This window comes from Solanum lycopersicum, chromosome 3, assembly GCF_036512215.1.
Source record: "Solanum lycopersicum chromosome 3, SLM_r2.1".
NCBI classification, from domain to species: domain Eukaryota; kingdom Viridiplantae; phylum Streptophyta; class Magnoliopsida; order Solanales; family Solanaceae; genus Solanum; species Solanum lycopersicum.
The window spans coordinates 1,900,714-1,918,375 of NC_090802.1; the positions used below are offsets into that span (position 1 = coordinate 1,900,714).

Genomic DNA, 17,662 nt, shown 5'->3' on the forward strand with positions numbered 1-17,662 from the left:
ATAATGCATAAATACTCCCATAATTTATGTTTGAAATTTCATAGACACACTTATACTATACTAAAGTTTTATTACCTCCATAAACTTATTTTAATAATAATTTTTGATCACTTTTCAGCCTACGTGACACTATCTTGTAAGATCAACACTGATTGACTTCTTTTTTCAATGTAATGCCACGTAGATCGAAAAGGGGTAGAAAATTACTTATAAAATAAGTTCAGGGAGGTAATGGGACATTAGTATAGTATAAGTGTGTTTCTAAAATTTCGAACATGAGTTGAGGAGTATTTGTGGATTTTCCTGAAAATAAACATTTACTTGCAAAAATAGCCATAAAAAAGTGACCAAAGTGTTTTTCCTTTATATTTAAACTTTAAAGTCATGTTCTCATGAAGAAAGCCCAAATGTGGCTACAATTGAAAGACAACAGTTGCTTTAGAATGTGTGTGTGTGGGGGGGGGGGGGGGGGGGGACTACAATTGCAAATGCAAATTGCTCATAAAATTGTTGAATTGCCTTTCTAAGTATGTAGGCAATCAACAAAAATAAAATTAAAAGATGACTTTTGTTTAGCCAACAAAAATAAAGTTAAATTTTTTTTTTGTTGAAATAAGTAAATTGCTTTATTTTTAGACAACTAATTTTCTTTTCATATTCATAAAGTCTAAGATTAACTGAAATGGTATTATATGTGTTGTTCAACAAATAAGGTTAATATTGATTTCCCTTATCAACATCTCTTAATCGAATTAGATGCACCAAACTTAACTTACGTATAACAAGGTTTACATCTTCTATTCGATTTGCGAGCTATTTGATATATAAAATTCATATCTCATGTAAAACAATTTTTTTTATATATATAATTTATGATCTTTAAGATAAAGTAAGAAATTGTATTAAATTTTATATCGATCAGATAATTAGATAATTTAAAATAATCAAACAAACACTAAAAGTTTCTAATTCACAACTAGCAAAGCTTACTTGACTCAACTCACTTGATTGAATTCGACTTGACTAGATGAATTCAAACTTAAACTTTATTACAAACTCAATTGACTCAAACTTTATTGCAAGCTTAACTGAATTTGATTCCACTCTATCAAATCAACATAAACTCTATAACAAGATCGATTGAACTTAATTCGTTATCGAGACCTAATTATAACTTGGCATGCTTCTTTATATTCATAGCAGCTTCTTTGACATTTTTTGGTAGAGGCATGTTTGTCTTGATAGTAACTCTTGATGAAGAAATCAAAATTCTTTCCCCTAAAATTAAGGAATTATTTTTCCACAAATTCACTTCCCAAACATGAATTGATTTTCCAACATTGAGAGGTTTAGCCTCAGCATATACAATTTCACCAATATTTGCACTTCTTAGGTGGTGGATGCTGAGGTGGACCCCAGCCACCCTATCAAATCCGGACGCCACGTAGGCGCCTATGCTAGCCAGAGACTCGGCTGTTAGAGCCGAGACTCCACCATGCAACACCTCAAAAGGGTTGCAACATTTTTCAGTCACTGAAAAGTAACCGAAAATTTTATGAGGGGAAACCTCTGTAATTTTAAAATCGATAACATCAAGTGGTGCATCTAAAAGATCTTTGATTGGAATTGATTTTGCTGATGGCTCCATTTTTTATTTTTTTTTGTTTCCTTTGATTTATTTTCTCTTGGATTCTTGGAAATGATGTTGAGGGTTGGAAACAAAAATCAATTTATATAGAAATTTATTTATGGATTTGGATTTATTTTCTACTTCACAAAAAAATAAATATAAAAAGAGTTTTTTTTTTTTATTAATTGAGGAACTAGATTGATGATGACATGATAGTAATTATGTTTTTGCTTTGTGGTTGGAACAGTTTTTTTTTTTTTTTTTGTAAAATAATGTTGTCTGAGTATATTTTATTATGTTTTTTTCTTAATCAACTTTAGCAACTTAAGAAAAATAATCTGAGTTTATCCTTTTTATTATCAAATAATCATTGTTCAAATTAATTGAAATATTAATAGTCGATAGATAATAGATAACATGTGAATATTTTTATATTTTTTCGTTAATCTCGAGAAATGGAAGAAATTTAATTAGCAGAAAATTAGTTACCGATTTAAGAATGTAACATGTCATTTTTATTCACATTATAATAAATATTTTTAAAAAATTGAAAATCAAGATAAAGTGAAGATCGATCGATTTATATTGTTAAATTATCTTTAATAAAGATAATTTAATTAAATAAATACTTAATTAAATTATATTGTTAATCAAGAGTCGATATTCTTATTAAAATAATTCAGGTGATATTTAAAGTTTCAAAAAATAGATTATCAACTTATGCAATCAGAGCATATATAATAGTCACAAATTTATTTCTTTTTCCTGATTTATCAATTCATCATAATTTAATTTTTTTAAAAAAGATATTAAATTGCTTGTGGCAAAAGTTGCTTATATTATAACGTATAAAAATTGAACTCTAATTTCTTTTGTTGTTAGGTGTAATTAAACTCTGTAAACGTGATTTTATTACTTTCTTGTAAAGGTTAGGATCTCTTCTATAGATTCGTGACTCAAGTAAAATAGGAAAATGACATTTATAGGCATATTGTAATTATGTTTTTAATTAAGAGTCGATATTCTTATTAAAATAATTTAATATATATAAAAAAATAAACACATAAAAAATTCGATAAAGCAATATTTATTATTATACTTTATATACATTTAAGAGACAATGTATATATACTAAAAAATAACTTTAAATATACAAGTATCTGAATTTTGATCGAAAGAAATTCGAAATCAATTGCACTCATTACCTCATGTTTCATCTCAAAATATATCAATTATTTGTAGTTATTTTTAATCGATCTGATTATATGAATTGCTTTTTGTGATAAATATAATTCAAAATTTCTTTTTTGGTTTCTAAATATTTAATATACCCACTTTAAAATCTAATTAAAATTGAAATATCCCACCGCAATTCTTGGTCTTGGTATCATTTAATGTCTTAGAAAGTTAAGCTTTAATAATAACCTCTATAAAATAATATTTTTCTTAGATCTCAATCTAGGCTAATGAAAATAATTATGCATTTCAAGAAGATAATGAAATAATATAGTTTCAGAAGACTTTTTTCATGAATATATAGTTTCATTAATATCATAAATTAATAATTTTTTAAAAATACAAATATATCTAAGATATTTTAGTGAAATATGATTTTTGATATTTTTTTTTGGATAAAAATTTTAATCTAGTTAAAACTCATCTCTAACTTTTCTTATTGCATCCGAGAGTTTCGATGTTGTCTTTTCGAACTGTACCATAAAATTACAATTTTAGATGCGATAAATATTTCCTTCTGCATAATTGGTTCCAAAATATCATATCAAAATCATTTTCACCATCAATGTTGCTTTTCTAATTCATTTTCACCATCAATCCGATGATATCCACAATTTCTTCTTAGCTATAAAACTCTAAATATATAACATTGTTCTATATATGATAAGTGTTTTTCGAGCTGCATTATAAATTTATTTTTTATGTAAATTTAATAAATATGATTCATAAATTAGTAAGATGCGATGATTTTGATATTGAATCTCAAAATACTCTTTAAATTAATAATAATTAATTTTATCGATTAAATAATACATTTACAAAATAATAATATTTCACGATCTCACCTGTATTAATTTGATGAGATTTTACTATATAATATATAAAGTTCACCTCAAAACATATTTAAAATATCTTTCTTCTTTGTTTCACGAATTTCATATATCAACTATCCCTTATTTTATAATATATATATCTAACCTATCACTTTCTTTGTAATAATACACCTTGATAATGAGTTAGATCAAATATTTATTTCCAATTGATATCACACGTGTACAAGGCAACTGTCAAACACCTCTTTGTCGAAAAATTACACGATATAGTTAAAAGTAAAAATATTTTTTTGACACTCCTTGATTTCTACGCGATTTTACTTCTTTATAGTTTGGCACCTCCTGATCGAAGTTCTAACTCCGCCATTATATACAACCACTTTCTTTGTATTAAAACATATCTCAACAATAGTTGCTTAAAAATTTGTTTTACATTCGATAATAGACATGTCTAAATCAACTCAACGTCAACATATGTTTCAATACAAAGAAAGAGATGAATTGAAATATAAAGCTCAAAGAAAATGTGATGATTTAGATAGGTAAATAGAGATTTTTCCTCGAAAGGAGGCAATTTGATAATTAACTCTTTCTTTTTTTTAGGTCAACTAACATTCTTGACAAAAGAACCAAGTAAAACTGTTTCAAAAAATTTATAAAAATGAATATTACTTCTACATTGACTATCTACTTCATTTAAATACAGGATTGCTATAAGAATGTTATTTGTATGGGATAAATTATGATAAGATTATTTTTTATCAAACGGTTTGGTTTGTTGTATTCGGGAATAAGTTATCCTGAAATTACTATACGACTCAAGGTGAGGTCTAGCTTATCCCGAACTACGATTCTTTCATGGATTGGGGCATTAATTCACAAACTAAAATGGCACAGGAGGAAAAGGCAACAAAGTTCAGCTATGCTGCTACACGAGATACCTTTAAATGTGTCATTCCAACTTGTTCAGGAAGGGCTAAAAATTTTCAGCCAGTATACATTTCAAATCGATACTGACATAGCATAACATTTCGTGTCGATTCTCAGTAGGGAAAGCAATAGAGTTCAAGGGTGTAAACAGCAAGTCAAAGCTTTTAGCTAAAATGTCTCGATATCATAAAACGTGCCCATCAAAACACTTAAGGGTGGGAGCTTACTCCAGCGTGAAAACGTATCCTAACACCATCATCATAAGCGGTGTAGCGAAGTCTAGAATGCAAACAAACTACATCGACAAATTCTTGAAAGCGGAACCAGTGAATACCTGATCGAGCAGAAAGTTTTTGCAGTAGGATGATCTGAAACATAATGAAGAATACTGTAGAGATCTTGAGAAAACAGGGTCTTGATTACTCGCACATTGTTGGTCTATACATCTTCTGGTGAAGTATACATTTAATCTCATTCACCGACTACAAATAGCGGTATTCCCCTGAGGATAAATCAGATTTGACTTCATGTTAGGTGTCAGGTCTCAAAAAAAAATAAAAAAATACACATGCCAGCAAATGTGCAGTTTTTCTTCGCAATGGTAAAACAGTTCATTTTGTTATGCACATGCAGGATTCATGGAGTACCAAATTACTCACCAGCCTCCATGTCTTGAGAAATAATCATTATCAAGAGATATAGCAAGTGCAACAGCTACTGCTCTTTCTGATAGGCTTAATGGGCGTGCTACATCCAACTCTTCAATCTACATTGAAAAAGAAACCAAAACAATTGTGAATCATCTGCCACTGGTCGCAACACATGTCATCTTGCATTTCTAGCTCATCTCAAAATGTTCTCAAGACACTTTCACATGTAACAACCAATAAACTATTCAAGATAAGTTCAATAGACAAGTTTGAGTCTTCCCACGCCAGTCTCATCATCACATCATCAAAATAGGGGAGTTTTTTTTTTAATAAATCTTTATTTTTCTTTTTGCTTTTTGGTTGGGTCAGGAGGTGAGGGATCACTTATGAATAATTGGAAAAATAAATGAAGGTTTAAGATGTTAAAACAGGTGCTCCCACATATGAGTGATTGGAAAAAAAAATTAAGGCTTTAAGATTCAGTAGAGTTGCTTTACCCCTGTAACAGGACAAATACTAGTATCAGCATTCCCGAACCGAATCACATACTGGCCAGCATCAGTGAATATCTGTCACACAAACAACAAAACATTAGTTCTTTGCAATAAAATTGCTGAAAACTGAGGAATTATTTCAACAGAACCAAAAAAGAATATCATAGAAATGTGTTCCCGGCCACCATGAGCTTGCATATCATTTCAAATCTATAGACGCCCATTTTTAAAAATATTTTGTCAGTAATCACTGAAAGTGATGAACTGTAATATGATAATGCAGCAAAAGAGACGCATAGTATTTATAATTGGCATGCCACAATGTGAGAGAATAAGACATGAGAAACAGCAAGAAATGCACAACTTTGACCGTAAAGTATCTCCGACCAAAGAAGACAAATATAATTTATCTTAGAAAGTAGACACAATACTTCACAACAAAGTAATAAAGCATTTTTCCTGTTACCGTGAACCATTCTGCTTCATGTATCCTGAGATAATTAGCACACTCAACCAGAGGGAAAAAAAAAGGAAGAAGGAAAATCACCTCAAAACCAAAACCTCTCCAATCACGATCTATCTGAGCCAGCACCTTCCCATCGATGTCCTTCAAAGTAAATGTCCAATTCCAAAAGCCAGGATTTTCAACAACAGCAAACTGCTTATTCCTACAACATGTGATAAACATGTTCTAAGTCATAAAATAAGCTAAAGTCCATTTAACAACATTATTTATCTGATACAACGGATCAAAGTGGGTGCATTCAAGAGTCAGAAGTGTTTCCAGCAAGTCATTTAGATACTAGACTTGGAAATATTTAGACGCTATAGCGGCCACAAGTCATTACATTTCTGCAGAGAGTAACGAACGCTTCAGTGTTAGTGGCTCACTTTTACACCAAGGTGTGTTTGGTAATTGTTTTCCAATTTTCCTATGTTTGGTTGGTCAAAATTTTAAAAAACATATTCTTAGGAAAACAAACTCCTTAAAAATGAGGAAATTGACTTCCTTAATGGAAGTAGGAAAAACAAGTTGCATAAGGACATTCCAAGTTTATTGTCGACCATCTCTCCATTTAATAGAAAATCCAGGAGGTGTGGTAAATTTCAAGAACTTGATATTATCAAACCACCCATACTCGCTAAACATAACTTTTCCTCTTTCACACTATAGATAGTGAGATCAAAATATGTTAAGTTTAGGAACACAATTAACTTCAGTTTACATGTAAAAACCTTAATCTATTCAATGAACCATGAAAGTTATTCAACCAATCCACAATTCCTTAAGTAAATCCATGTTACTGACTCCACGTAATTGAATCTTCAAACCATACAACCCCTCGAAACAAGAGATTTGAGGGACAGAGAGATAATTTACGACTGACATGAATACGTGGAAATATTGCAAAAAGGAGATTACCCCAAGTAAAGATCATAAATTCTCCTCCAGAGATGCCATCTTCTGTGGACAACACCAACCTCCTGGAAACATTTACGACGAGAGCTTAAAACTACTGGAACATATGACCTAAAAATTGACAATTCACGGGAATGGCTTGCATAAATGCATACTTCTCCATTTATCTCTGCATAAATTGAGCTGTTGATCCACCAAAAGGGCCTCCGAACCTTATTTGATCAGTACAGACAGATAATTATAAATTCTGGGTATACATATATTCTGAAATTAGAGCTAATTGAATACCTCAATGGACAATACAAGACGCTGTATTAAATTTCTTACCTTAAAGAGCTCATTGCCAAGGCCGTCAGTTACGTAAGCCACAAATGGGCGCCTTGTACGAAGAAACTACAACAAAGAACAACACATTTAGGTGAAAAGATAATAAAAATTATAAAAGTTCCGGTGCACACTAATAAAAGAAAAAAAGCATCAGCTAGCTGCCAGTGTACGGTATTAGTTAGCAGACAATAAATGCAACAAGATGCAGCTTCACTTGTGAAACCTGATAAAAATGCAAGGTTCTCAGAAGCTCTCTTTCATCTATGATGCTCTCTCTTCTTTCCTTTTTTTGGGGGGATAAGTAATAAGAAACTTTTTACAAATGAAAGCTGCACTGAGCCTGTGCTTCAACAGATAATTACAGAGAGTGAAATTCTCCTTATCAGATTAATCATTGCATCCACAATCTACATCACGTAGAATGGTAGGTTGCACCAGAAAGCTTAAAGACAAACGTAACTAGTTTAATTCAAGAATTCTGTGAGAATATTCAAACAGGAGCGAAGAAAATGAACTGGAAAAACATCACATTGTGGCTCTTTATTGGATGTTGTAGCTAATGATCATATTCCTTCTCCACACAACGGATATTTTAATTTGGTGAAGATACCTTTCTCCATGATTATATATGGGGGAGTGCATTATACTAGCCAATAACATGAGAAATACCTACACTGTAAAAGAACCCTCGTGTCATATCTATCCTAATACGTCACCACCATTCAATATCAACTTTTCGTATTCAAACTCCTATTAGCCCACTCTCCCATACAGAGTTTCTGTCACCTCCTATTTTGCAGCCTTCAGCACTTACTCCGGCGTTAATCATATTCTCTACAACATATTCAATGACATTGGTAACACTTCCCAACAAAAGAGGGTGGATATGCATCTGTGGATCAGTCAACCACTCTACCAGCATGAAAGAAGACCAACTACATAAATGCGAACATGTTTTATTGATCTCAGTATAACATATAAATATGCCGCCACTTTCCCGTATCGAATTTTCATCTCCAACAAGATGCAACTTGCAGTTTCATATACCCAGACATGATTTCTACAGGCAGAATCACAATCACTACTCTAGTGTTGAAGCCCTCACTCTCCAGTTTATTGATGCCAACTCCATAAATTTCTATATAGACTATTTGCTTGTTATACTTGTCAACACAACCAACACTTAATGCATGCTCTTCTCCTTTTACCAAGGGATAGCTGGATATGGTTCATAAAGCTACACATGCACCCAATGCAAATTCAATCAGCTAGACATAAATTACATTTAAATCACTGAACCATGCTAATCATCTAAAACAATCACTCGGCCTCTACAATCTTTGACCATTGAGGGGAAATTAAATTGATGACACCAACTCTTTGTCCTCCAAATTCATGCAGTCGCGAGTCACCCTCCGGGTTTTTACTCCCAATAAACTTCTACTTAGCCAATCCAATCCATCTTAGACTTCTCAATCTCATATAAACAAATCAAGACATGTATGTGATGTTCAAAAAGTGCATAGTTGATTAAAGATGCATTACATGCATATAATCAACTAGAAAATTACAATAAAGATGATGATTGACCATGTCAGTGATGTAAAGTTCTGTGAAAACCATGTGCATGATACATGTTCATAAATATAAGTAATTAGTCTCTCCTCTGAATTTCTCTACAGTACTGCCGGATCATTAAGTTAAAAACATTCTTTCATAGCCTCATCGAGAACCCAAACAATAATAGAAATACAAGCTACTTTTTGAACAAAAGGTTAAATGTGACAAACAAATCAAAAGTAGATAGCAAAACGAAGAACCAGAAGTACCTGTCTTGCAAGGAGATTACTTTGTTCACGAATGAAACCTACAGGCTAGAAAGACAATATACAAGTAAGAACTAATTTATCAATAAGGGAAATTTTGTTATATCAAACTGTCTATGCAAGCAGTAAACTGCAGTGAGAGAACTAGAAGGCATTAGAGTTTACATACCGATTGTGGGAAGCAGACATCCATGACTGCATATCTGTTTTCCTGTAAATTATACAGAAAATCAATCACAAAACTCTGTAGTCAAAGTATATCAAAGAAAAAGTAGATTAAAAAGAACATGTTTAGAGTCATCCAACCCCAATATCTCAACACCACAATAAAACTCTAGAAGAGTTCTTCTGTCCCAATTTGTGTGGCACTGTTCGACTGTCCATGAAGTTTGAGAAACAAAAGATAGACTTTTGAAAGTTATAGTCTAAAACAAGTCTTAGACATTTGTGTGACTATAAATCATCTCATATTAGTAAAACAGGGATTTTAAACTTATATTGATTCAAATATGGAAAGATGACATTCTTTTTGGGTTAAATTATAAACTATGCCACATAAATTGGGACAGGGGAGTATAATTAAATTTTAGGGTTTACTACTGAAGTACATATTTTGGTTCTCTTTCTCTCTTCGGGGTCGTTTGGTAGAGTGCATTAACAAAAATAATGCATGCATTACCTTTATGTATTAGTTGTCATTGTTTGGTACACTTTTTCATGCTATGTATGATTAATGCAAGCATTAGTTACTCTATTATGTATTAAAGAGTGTATTACTAATACCATTGTTTTCTAGGTATTAGTAATGCAAAGGGATTTATGCATGCATTAAAATGGTTAAAGACTCAATTACCCCTCAAAAGCACTTTTACATCTTTTTCACCACAATTGTGGTGGATATTTTTGTAAATAAATGTTTTTATACAATGTGTACTATTTTTAATCCATCAAACCAAACAATGCATAAAAAATAATTTATGCATAACTAATACAAACATTACTTATGCAAGCATTACTAATACATTCTATTAGGCATTATTTTTTTACACTCTACCAAACAACCACTTCAAGTATTTTGGGTACTCAACAGTGTAGATTGTTGAGGAGTTCAGAGGAACTCAACAAAAGAATGAGCCCGGAGAGCACAGAGTAGGTTAAGTAGGAAGAGAAATGGGCTTGAAGAAAAAATACTGCTCTGATAGTTTGAGTTGTGAGAGAAACCCAGAGTGAGCGAATACACAAGATAAAATATACAGTTGGGCCAAAAATTTAGAGAATATAGAGAACATGATTGCATCAGACTTGAATAAGGGAGTTCCCTAAACTTAAGCTCCAATTCCATATGAACGAATGTAAGCTGTAGAGGTGGGTGTTCGGTTCTTTCGAACTTCGGTTTTCAGTTATTCATAAGGGTGTACCAAATACCAAACCATTTTTTCTTTCAAATTCAGTTCGGTTCGGTTTGATTTTTTTCTAATTTTGGTTCTTCAGTTTTTTCTAATTGATCATTCCATATGCCCAAATTAGTTGATGGAAGTGTGACTTTGGTTCCGCAAAGCCTCTAGTGCTCATTCAACAGCCACATATGACAGCATGAAGAACTTGAGCAGCCACCCAAATGACTTTAAAAGATTAGTAATCTAGAACCCTTTGACCAAGCAAATAGATACAAAATAATAATTGCAATACCAATAATGTTGTTCATAAGAATAAATTAGTAAAGCCACAAACGTACTTGCTCAAAACCAAGCATAAGATTAGCCCACTCTATATCTCTTGTTATCAGCAAGTTAGATCTTGCAAGAAGAGGTGCAACCATGGCCTGAAAGAAGAAAGATGTTGGAATTTCGGTGCTTTTTACACATTCCAACTCTAAACAGAAACGAAGGCAACAAGTCTACATTTTCTGATTGACAACAATAGCAATATACATCTACATGTTTAAGCAGGAAAGGTAACAAACTACAATGAAATTTTCAGCCTAAAATAAAGAGTTCATAAACTAAAAAGACACGTTCCAGCCATGTCTGTAAAGGAAAATATAGAGTGACTCTGTATCGTACCCTAGACAAAGCAACTTAAAATATGCCCAGGGTTGTTGATGGAAGTGCGATTTTGGGTCAGCAAAGCCTCTGGCGCTCCCCTTAACAGCCAGGGATACCAGTATTTGAGATGAAGAACTTAAGCAATAACCAAACTGACTTTAAAATGATTAGTAATTCAGAACCCTTTGACAAAGCAAACAGATACATAGTTCCTTAAGCACGAAAATAACATTTTAAAGATATAATCAATGAGCTGAAAATATGAGGATTTCGAGATTCTGTCCCTCTAAAGGGAGCAAGGTGACTAGAGCACTGAGTAGGGTCAAAGATCTCCCGTGAAGTAAATGCAAAACCAGTTGCAGAGCAAACACTTCTTATAATGCATGAGCAATAGTAGACACATTACTCATTAGAGCCATCAGTTAGGAAGTAAACAACCTAGTCAGATACTGAGCACACCTATTCAAATTAAAAGAAGCAACAAAGACAGAAGTGATTGGCCATTTTGCAGATACAAGACCAATTAAAGCTATAACTTGGGAATCCAGTTCCATGTTTGGGGGCATATATGTTGAACATAAAATTCTACATTTCTTTTGCTATGAATGCTAGAAGAGTTTGACAACTCTACCTCCTCAACTGATGTTGGCTCCAAAATACCTGTCACAGATTGGCTTGTAGGTGGTTGCTTGAGAACTGGATTGACTTTCTTGTGAGGTGTCACTTCAGGAATGGAGGCACCTGAGAACATTTTTTTGAACCCAACTTGGAAAAATGTGTCAAAACCTGTTGTTCCTCTCTGGTCTACAGTATTTCTCAATTTTCTTTTTTGTTTTTTTCCAAATCTTTGTTTCTTTTTGTCAGCAAGCCAACGCTGCACAGAAGAAGCCCTTTTCAAATCAGGACCATCTCCCGACCTCTTCCCATATTGTCGAGATGCAACAATTCCACCTGGTCCTGCCCCTTGGGCAATGCCAGTAACAAATCCAGGCAGCTTAGCCCTCCCTAGCATATTTCCTTCAAAGGTCAATTCTCTACAACGATTTCCAGTTTGATTAAGCGAAGACGATAGGTATCTTCTTTGTAACTCTGATTGGACAGAAGAACTGTTTTTAACATCAAAAATCCCATTCCAACGCTCATTTGTCCCCAAACTTTCTGATGATCTACACTTGTATTGTCTAGCTAAAAAACGAAAACTCTTTCTCCAGCTCATCTATGATAAAATAACCTTAATCAAATACATTATTAATCAATATGAATACGCATTCTTAAGTAGTAAAAACATAGCAAAATTCAATTACTCATAACTCGTAATCAGGAACGGAGCTAGCTTATCAGTCCAAACCTTACATTTGTACTAAGAAATTACCAATTTAAAACCCAGTAACTCTAAAGGACTAAAACCCGAACAATTAAACTTCAAATTTTGTCTTCGCCTCTATAGCATATTCATGAAATTGAAACATAAACTCAAACTGTAAAGCTTTAAATTAGTCATTAGCAAAACAAGCAAATACAAAAGAATGAATTCTAAAAATATCTAAACAAGGGGGTTTTCAACCAATCACACCATAAAAAACGCACAAATTCATAAACACTTCAATTGAATTATTCTCACCTTAGCATAACGGAGACGGATATCAATAATGTTGATCTACAAAAGAATTTGCTGGAACTTCAATGGCGTTTAAGGGAAGTACAGTGAGAATTTGTTATTCGAAGTTACCAAAAAGGAGAAATGGAGAATGTGAGAGACTATTGACTATCAAACCGTCGGGTCGGGTTTTGTGCCCGATTCTGTTTTGCGGGAGAAGTGCAAAGATGGCCAATTTCAGTCATTTACACTTGTCCCTCTTTATATTGGTACTCCCTCCGTTTCATATTAATTTAATTTTTGAGGTATGTCATTAAAAAAAAAATAGATTTTGATATAAATTGAACTTAATTTCTATCTTTTTTTAATTAATCATTATTAAATTTATTATTAAAATAACTAAATATTAATTACTTACTAATTTCAATACTAACTAATGAAGTGTAAAATTGAAAGAATACTTGAAAAGTAGTTTTAAATAGGCATAATTAGGGTTGTTTATGGTTATGGTTAACAACCAAATCAAATCGCAATCCGAATCAAATCGATTTTGAAAAATCGATATTTGATTTAGTTTGGTTAGGTTTGGTTTTTAAATTTTGAAAACCGCTGCTATTTAGTTTGATTTTGGTTTTACTAAAGAACAACTCCAAAAATAACAAAACTGAACCGGTAAATTGGAAATATAAATTTTATAATTATTTATATATTATTCATAAATAAGTTTAAAATATTTTGTTAGATTGTAATTAACTTAAGTCTTTAACTTTACCATTTTCTCAGGCCCAACACTTCCAAGTATAACAATCTCAAATCTAAGTCCATCAAAATCTATTTTAGTTTTTTCCTAATTGTACTTCACATAAAATAGTCATACTTTCTCTTATATGAAACACTTTATTCGTGTAATGATAACTCTAATATTGCTTAATTGATTCACTAAACCGACATTAGTTTTTCTGTAGAATATTGTTCATGTACTTAGTGTTTGTGTCTATCGAGATATGTACATCCTAAAAAAAATATTACTTTCAAACCAAATAAACCAGAAAAACTGAAGCAAACCAAACCAAACTGACAATAATCAAATTGATGGTTATTTTTTCGTTTGGTTAGGTTTGATTTTAGAAATTTAAGAGACCGACTAAATTGGTTTGGTTTTAATTTTAATCAATAACCGATCCAAATCGAACCATGAATACCCCTAGGCATAATACATAAATATGTCATTTACTTTTACCTCATTTTACATTTATATCCTCCAACTTTGAGTATGCACCAGCAGACACTCAAACTTGTTTAAATTGAACAAATAGACACGGGCGTCCTAAGTGACATCCTACATGACGATTGCGTCCTACGTGGTGTCATATGTATATATGTTATGCCTAATAACTATATATCATTTCACTTAGCATGTGAATGCTTGAAAATAGGGTTGCGTATTGGTCGGTTCGGTTCGATTTTGAAATTTATCGGGTTGATTTATTGGTTCTTGATTTGTAGAGATGCAAAACTATTAAGATATTGGCTAATCAGTTATTGATTTATCGGTTTTTTATCGTTATCGGTTATCGATTTAACAAAAAAGATAAAACATTGAAAATCACTTAGAAATAAGGTGACAAACCAGATAAACCATGCACTTGATTTCACAAGTTACATCTTGCTCAAAAGCAAATACATTTACATTGTAGAATAACTCAGTGTTTGAGACAACCAAAAATAAAAGTAGAAAATCAAACTCTAAGCCGAGGACGTTATATACAAAATGATATATTAATAATTATTTAATTTACTATGGGGTTATCGGTTAACCCGTCAAGAAAGAACTTCAAATCGTGAAGAACCAATAACTCGATAACAAAAAAATTCTAAATCACTAAATCAATAACCCAATACTATAAACCAATAACTATTTTATTGGTTCGGCTTATCGATTTCAATTCAATTTTGAACAACCCTACTTGAAAATGATGAATGAGTCTAGTGCATGTTTTATTGCATTTGTAATTTGAAAAAGTTAAAGTGCACGCAGATCTTATCACTATCTCATAGATAGAAAAATTGTTTCTGATAGTCAAACCATAGAGTAGAAACACAAAGAATGAGTTTCAAAAAATCAAAACACAATGTTTTTTATAAATCACCATCAAAAAGGTCTTTTGTTCAATCATGTAAAACTCATAACATATAATCTACTAACATATGGGATGGATACAAAGTGATGTTATTCTTGGGTTGATAAATTTTCAGTCTCAGGTTTAAGCCTTGCAATAGCAATACTCCTAAAAACTTTCAAAATCCCTTTAAATGATACAGCTCCAACCAAATTTTGATCTTCATCAATGACCCAAACAGAAGTAGCACGATGTGCAAGTGCTTGAATTAACACAGCTACCAATGAACTCCCGGGATAACAGGTGATCGCTTCTGACCTTCTTGACGAGGAGAATCGTCCTGATCCATTTCTACTCGATCCAGATTCATCGTCAGAAGAACAACTGCAAGCTGAAGATGATGAAGACGATGCTGAAAATTCTTCCTCCATTATAAGTTTGGTCATCCGGTCAAGTTTTTTCTCTTGCAATCTCATTTTCACCAATCCAACTAAGTCCTCTGGAGGACCACCGTAGTCGATGTATGCCATGAGATCACCGGCTGAAAGAGTCGTGATTGCTGCTGCAACGTCTTCATCACAGTATGCAAGAGTTGAAGCAGAGATTTCCCCAATTAGTTTGTTGTCATTATCCACAACTGCCAACGCGGTTTGTTCAATATTTGCTAGAGTAATCGAATCCAAAGCAGATATTGCAGGATCGTGGTAACCTATTGTCATAATGTTGTGATCAATGATGTTGAGGGATTCAATCGAAAACGTGGGCATAGGAGAGAAAACTCCAATTGAATTAAGAAGAAAACGTGCAACATCTTCTTGTGTTAACCAACAATATTCAACTCCATTATGATTTGTAGATCTCGGAGAGGATGATTTTCTCCTTGAATCTGTGCTTCCATTGTTGTAAATTGGTATGACCGCGTTTTGAGTACCTTCAATCATGTAATCTATTGCTTCGAGCAAGCTGATCAACAAACAGAACTAATGCAATTTCAGAAGACTAACCAATAACAGCAATAGATCCATTGAAAACTAAGAAAAACGATTCAGGAAAAGGAAAATTAGGCGAAAATTTCTGCTGCAAAGTAATTAGTTAGATAACAAAATTCAAGGGAAGAGCAATACAAACCTTGAATTGGGATCCAAATGCCTCACAATTGAATCTCCTTTAGGCAAAATCTTCGAAATCGGAACTTCAAATGCTTTCGAAAAATCAATCAAATGCTCTTGTTTAGAGAGAAAGCAAATCAAATCCACCATAGATATCTTCCCAACGCAATGGCATCCATCATAATCAGCTTTAGCTTTTTCTAGAACCGAAGAAGAATGATCGCAATTCCATAAGCTTAAATGCGTCTCGCCGGATCTCTTCAACAACAATAAAGCCTCTGCTACGGTAGCATTCTCCGGAATTGACCTTAACGCCGGCTTACCAAGGCATAAATCTGATACATCCCGGTTCAAAAAACGAACTGCCATGCCATGCAAATAATAATCACCGAGATAGATAATATTAATAATATGAAGGCAAAAGAAAAAGGGAAATAGGCGGAGGCGTAGACGGCGAGGCAAAAATGGAGAATTTTGAGTTGCCGGAAAACGCCGTGTGAGAAGATCCGGTGGTCGTCTCAGGGGATGACGACTGAGGAAAAAATGGGGGAAGATTGAGATATTTATAGGCGGGAGATTACCTGAATAACCGGTAATTAGTAAAAGGAATGAGCTTTTTTTTTACACTGAATGTGGGGCCACGGAGGATACAAGTGGTTAAGTAAGTTTGATTTTTGGAAAGAATGAGAAATGACAAAAATATCCCCTCTCCCTTTCGGGCTTTAGCTGATATTCGATATTTACATTAAAATTTTGATTAATTTAGAATTTTTTTTTCATATGTGAGGTTGAACATGATTTTGCCTCTCGTTCTTCAAATCAAGCCTAATAAAACTAATACTAATGGTTCTAGATTGGGACTTTGATATATTGTACTAATATGTATAGATTTTTCGTAATTCAAGTGAGATTGCTATGACGCAAAAGCATATATAATTTTATATCTCTCCATCTATGAAATATGTTCTTTATATCTCATCTAATAGAAATTAATTAATTAATTAAGCACGACTTGATGTGTTAAAAGCGTTATTTAATTTTGTACAAAGAATTTAAAGAAATGCAAAGTGTACAACTAAAGTCTTAATTAATTTAGGTTTTAAATGTTTATCCACTTGCATTTTTTCATAACGTCATAATGAAAATACAATTAAGAGAAAATGAAATTTAAATTAAATTAAATGATTTATTAAATATCTGTATAAGAATTATATTGTATAATGTATTTATTATGGGCATTAATTTCTCCTAAAACGTATTCATATGATCTATATTACGACACTAACTTTAATCCGTCGTCATGAATTACGTGAAATTATATTTTTATTCATATAAGAGTGGACGAATTAGTTGAGCAGAGTTTTAGGTTCAAAACTTTCATATGCTTGCTTGATCATGATAATTGTACATAGCTTACCTAATATGATTTACCTCTCTTTTATAAA

At 32.4% G+C, this 17,662-nt stretch overlaps 3 protein-coding genes across 4 annotated transcripts; all 3 read right to left on the minus strand.

Annotated features, from left to right (window-relative positions):
* Window positions 1–1,168: 1,168 nt before the first annotated feature.
* LOC101259914 (1,4-dihydroxy-2-naphthoyl-CoA thioesterase 1) lies at window positions 1,169–1,648 on the minus strand. The gene has a single exon (XM_004234071.5). It carries the CDS (start codon window positions 1,646–1,648, stop codon window positions 1,169–1,171), a length of 480 nt encoding a protein of 159 aa, XP_004234119.1.
* Window positions 1,649–4,637: 2,989 nt separating this feature from the next.
* LOC101260205 (altered inheritance rate of mitochondria protein 25) lies at window positions 4,638–13,241 on the minus strand. Of its 2 annotated transcripts, none has more exons than XM_004234072.5 (12): window positions 13,013–13,241; window positions 12,023–12,607; window positions 11,082–11,168; window positions 9,516–9,557; window positions 9,350–9,394; window positions 7,521–7,586; window positions 7,349–7,405; window positions 7,197–7,258; window positions 6,321–6,441; window positions 5,777–5,848; window positions 5,289–5,395; window positions 4,638–5,131 (listed from the first exon to the last, which is right to left on the minus strand). In XM_004234072.5, exons 2-12 carry the CDS (start codon window positions 12,605–12,607, stop codon window positions 5,101–5,103), a joined length of 1,275 nt encoding a protein of 424 aa, XP_004234120.1. In that variant the 5' UTR covers window positions 13,013–13,241; the 3' UTR covers window positions 4,638–5,100. The 2 variants fall into 2 exon arrangements, with proteins under 2 accessions (XP_004234120.1, XP_010317442.1); XM_010319140.4 differs by having other exon boundaries at window positions 12,023–12,622; window positions 13,013–13,221.
* A 1,859-nt stretch (window positions 13,242–15,100) lies between these two features.
* LOC101260510 (CBS domain-containing protein CBSX5-like) lies at window positions 15,101–16,745 on the minus strand. Its single transcript, XM_004234073.5, has 2 exons — window positions 16,237–16,745; window positions 15,101–16,071 (listed from the first exon to the last, which is right to left on the minus strand). The coding sequence occupies exons 1-2, from the start codon at window positions 16,584–16,586 to the stop codon at window positions 15,219–15,221; spliced, it is 1,203 nt and encodes a 400-aa protein (XP_004234121.1). The 5' UTR covers window positions 16,587–16,745; the 3' UTR covers window positions 15,101–15,218.
* Between the last annotated feature and the right edge of the window lie 917 nt (window positions 16,746–17,662).

Bases quoted from the DNA above. Each gene is read 5' to 3' on its own strand.
- LOC101259914 (XM_004234071.5), bottom strand. From the start codon at position 1,648: ATGGAGCCATCAGCAAAATCAATTCCAATCAAAGATCTTTTAGATGCA.
- LOC101260205 (XM_004234072.5), bottom strand. From the start codon at position 12,607: ATGAGCTGGAGAAAGAGTTTTCGTTTTTTAGCTAGACAATACAAGTGT. The intron at 6,442-7,196 runs GTAATCTCCTTT...CACATGTTGTAG, and splicing joins ATTTATGATCTTTACTTGGG to GAATAAGCAGTTTGCTGTTG. The intron at 5,132-5,288 runs GTGAGTAATTTG...ATTTATCCTCAG, and splicing joins TTCTCAAGACATGGAGGCTG to GGGAATACCGCTATTTGTAG.
- LOC101260510 (XM_004234073.5), bottom strand. From the start codon at position 16,586: ATGGCAGTTCGTTTTTTGAACCGGGATGTATCAGATTTATGCCTTGGT. The intron at 16,072-16,236 runs GTTTGTATTGCT...TTTGTTGATCAG, and splicing joins CATTTGGATCCCAATTCAAG to CTTGCTCGAAGCAATAGATT.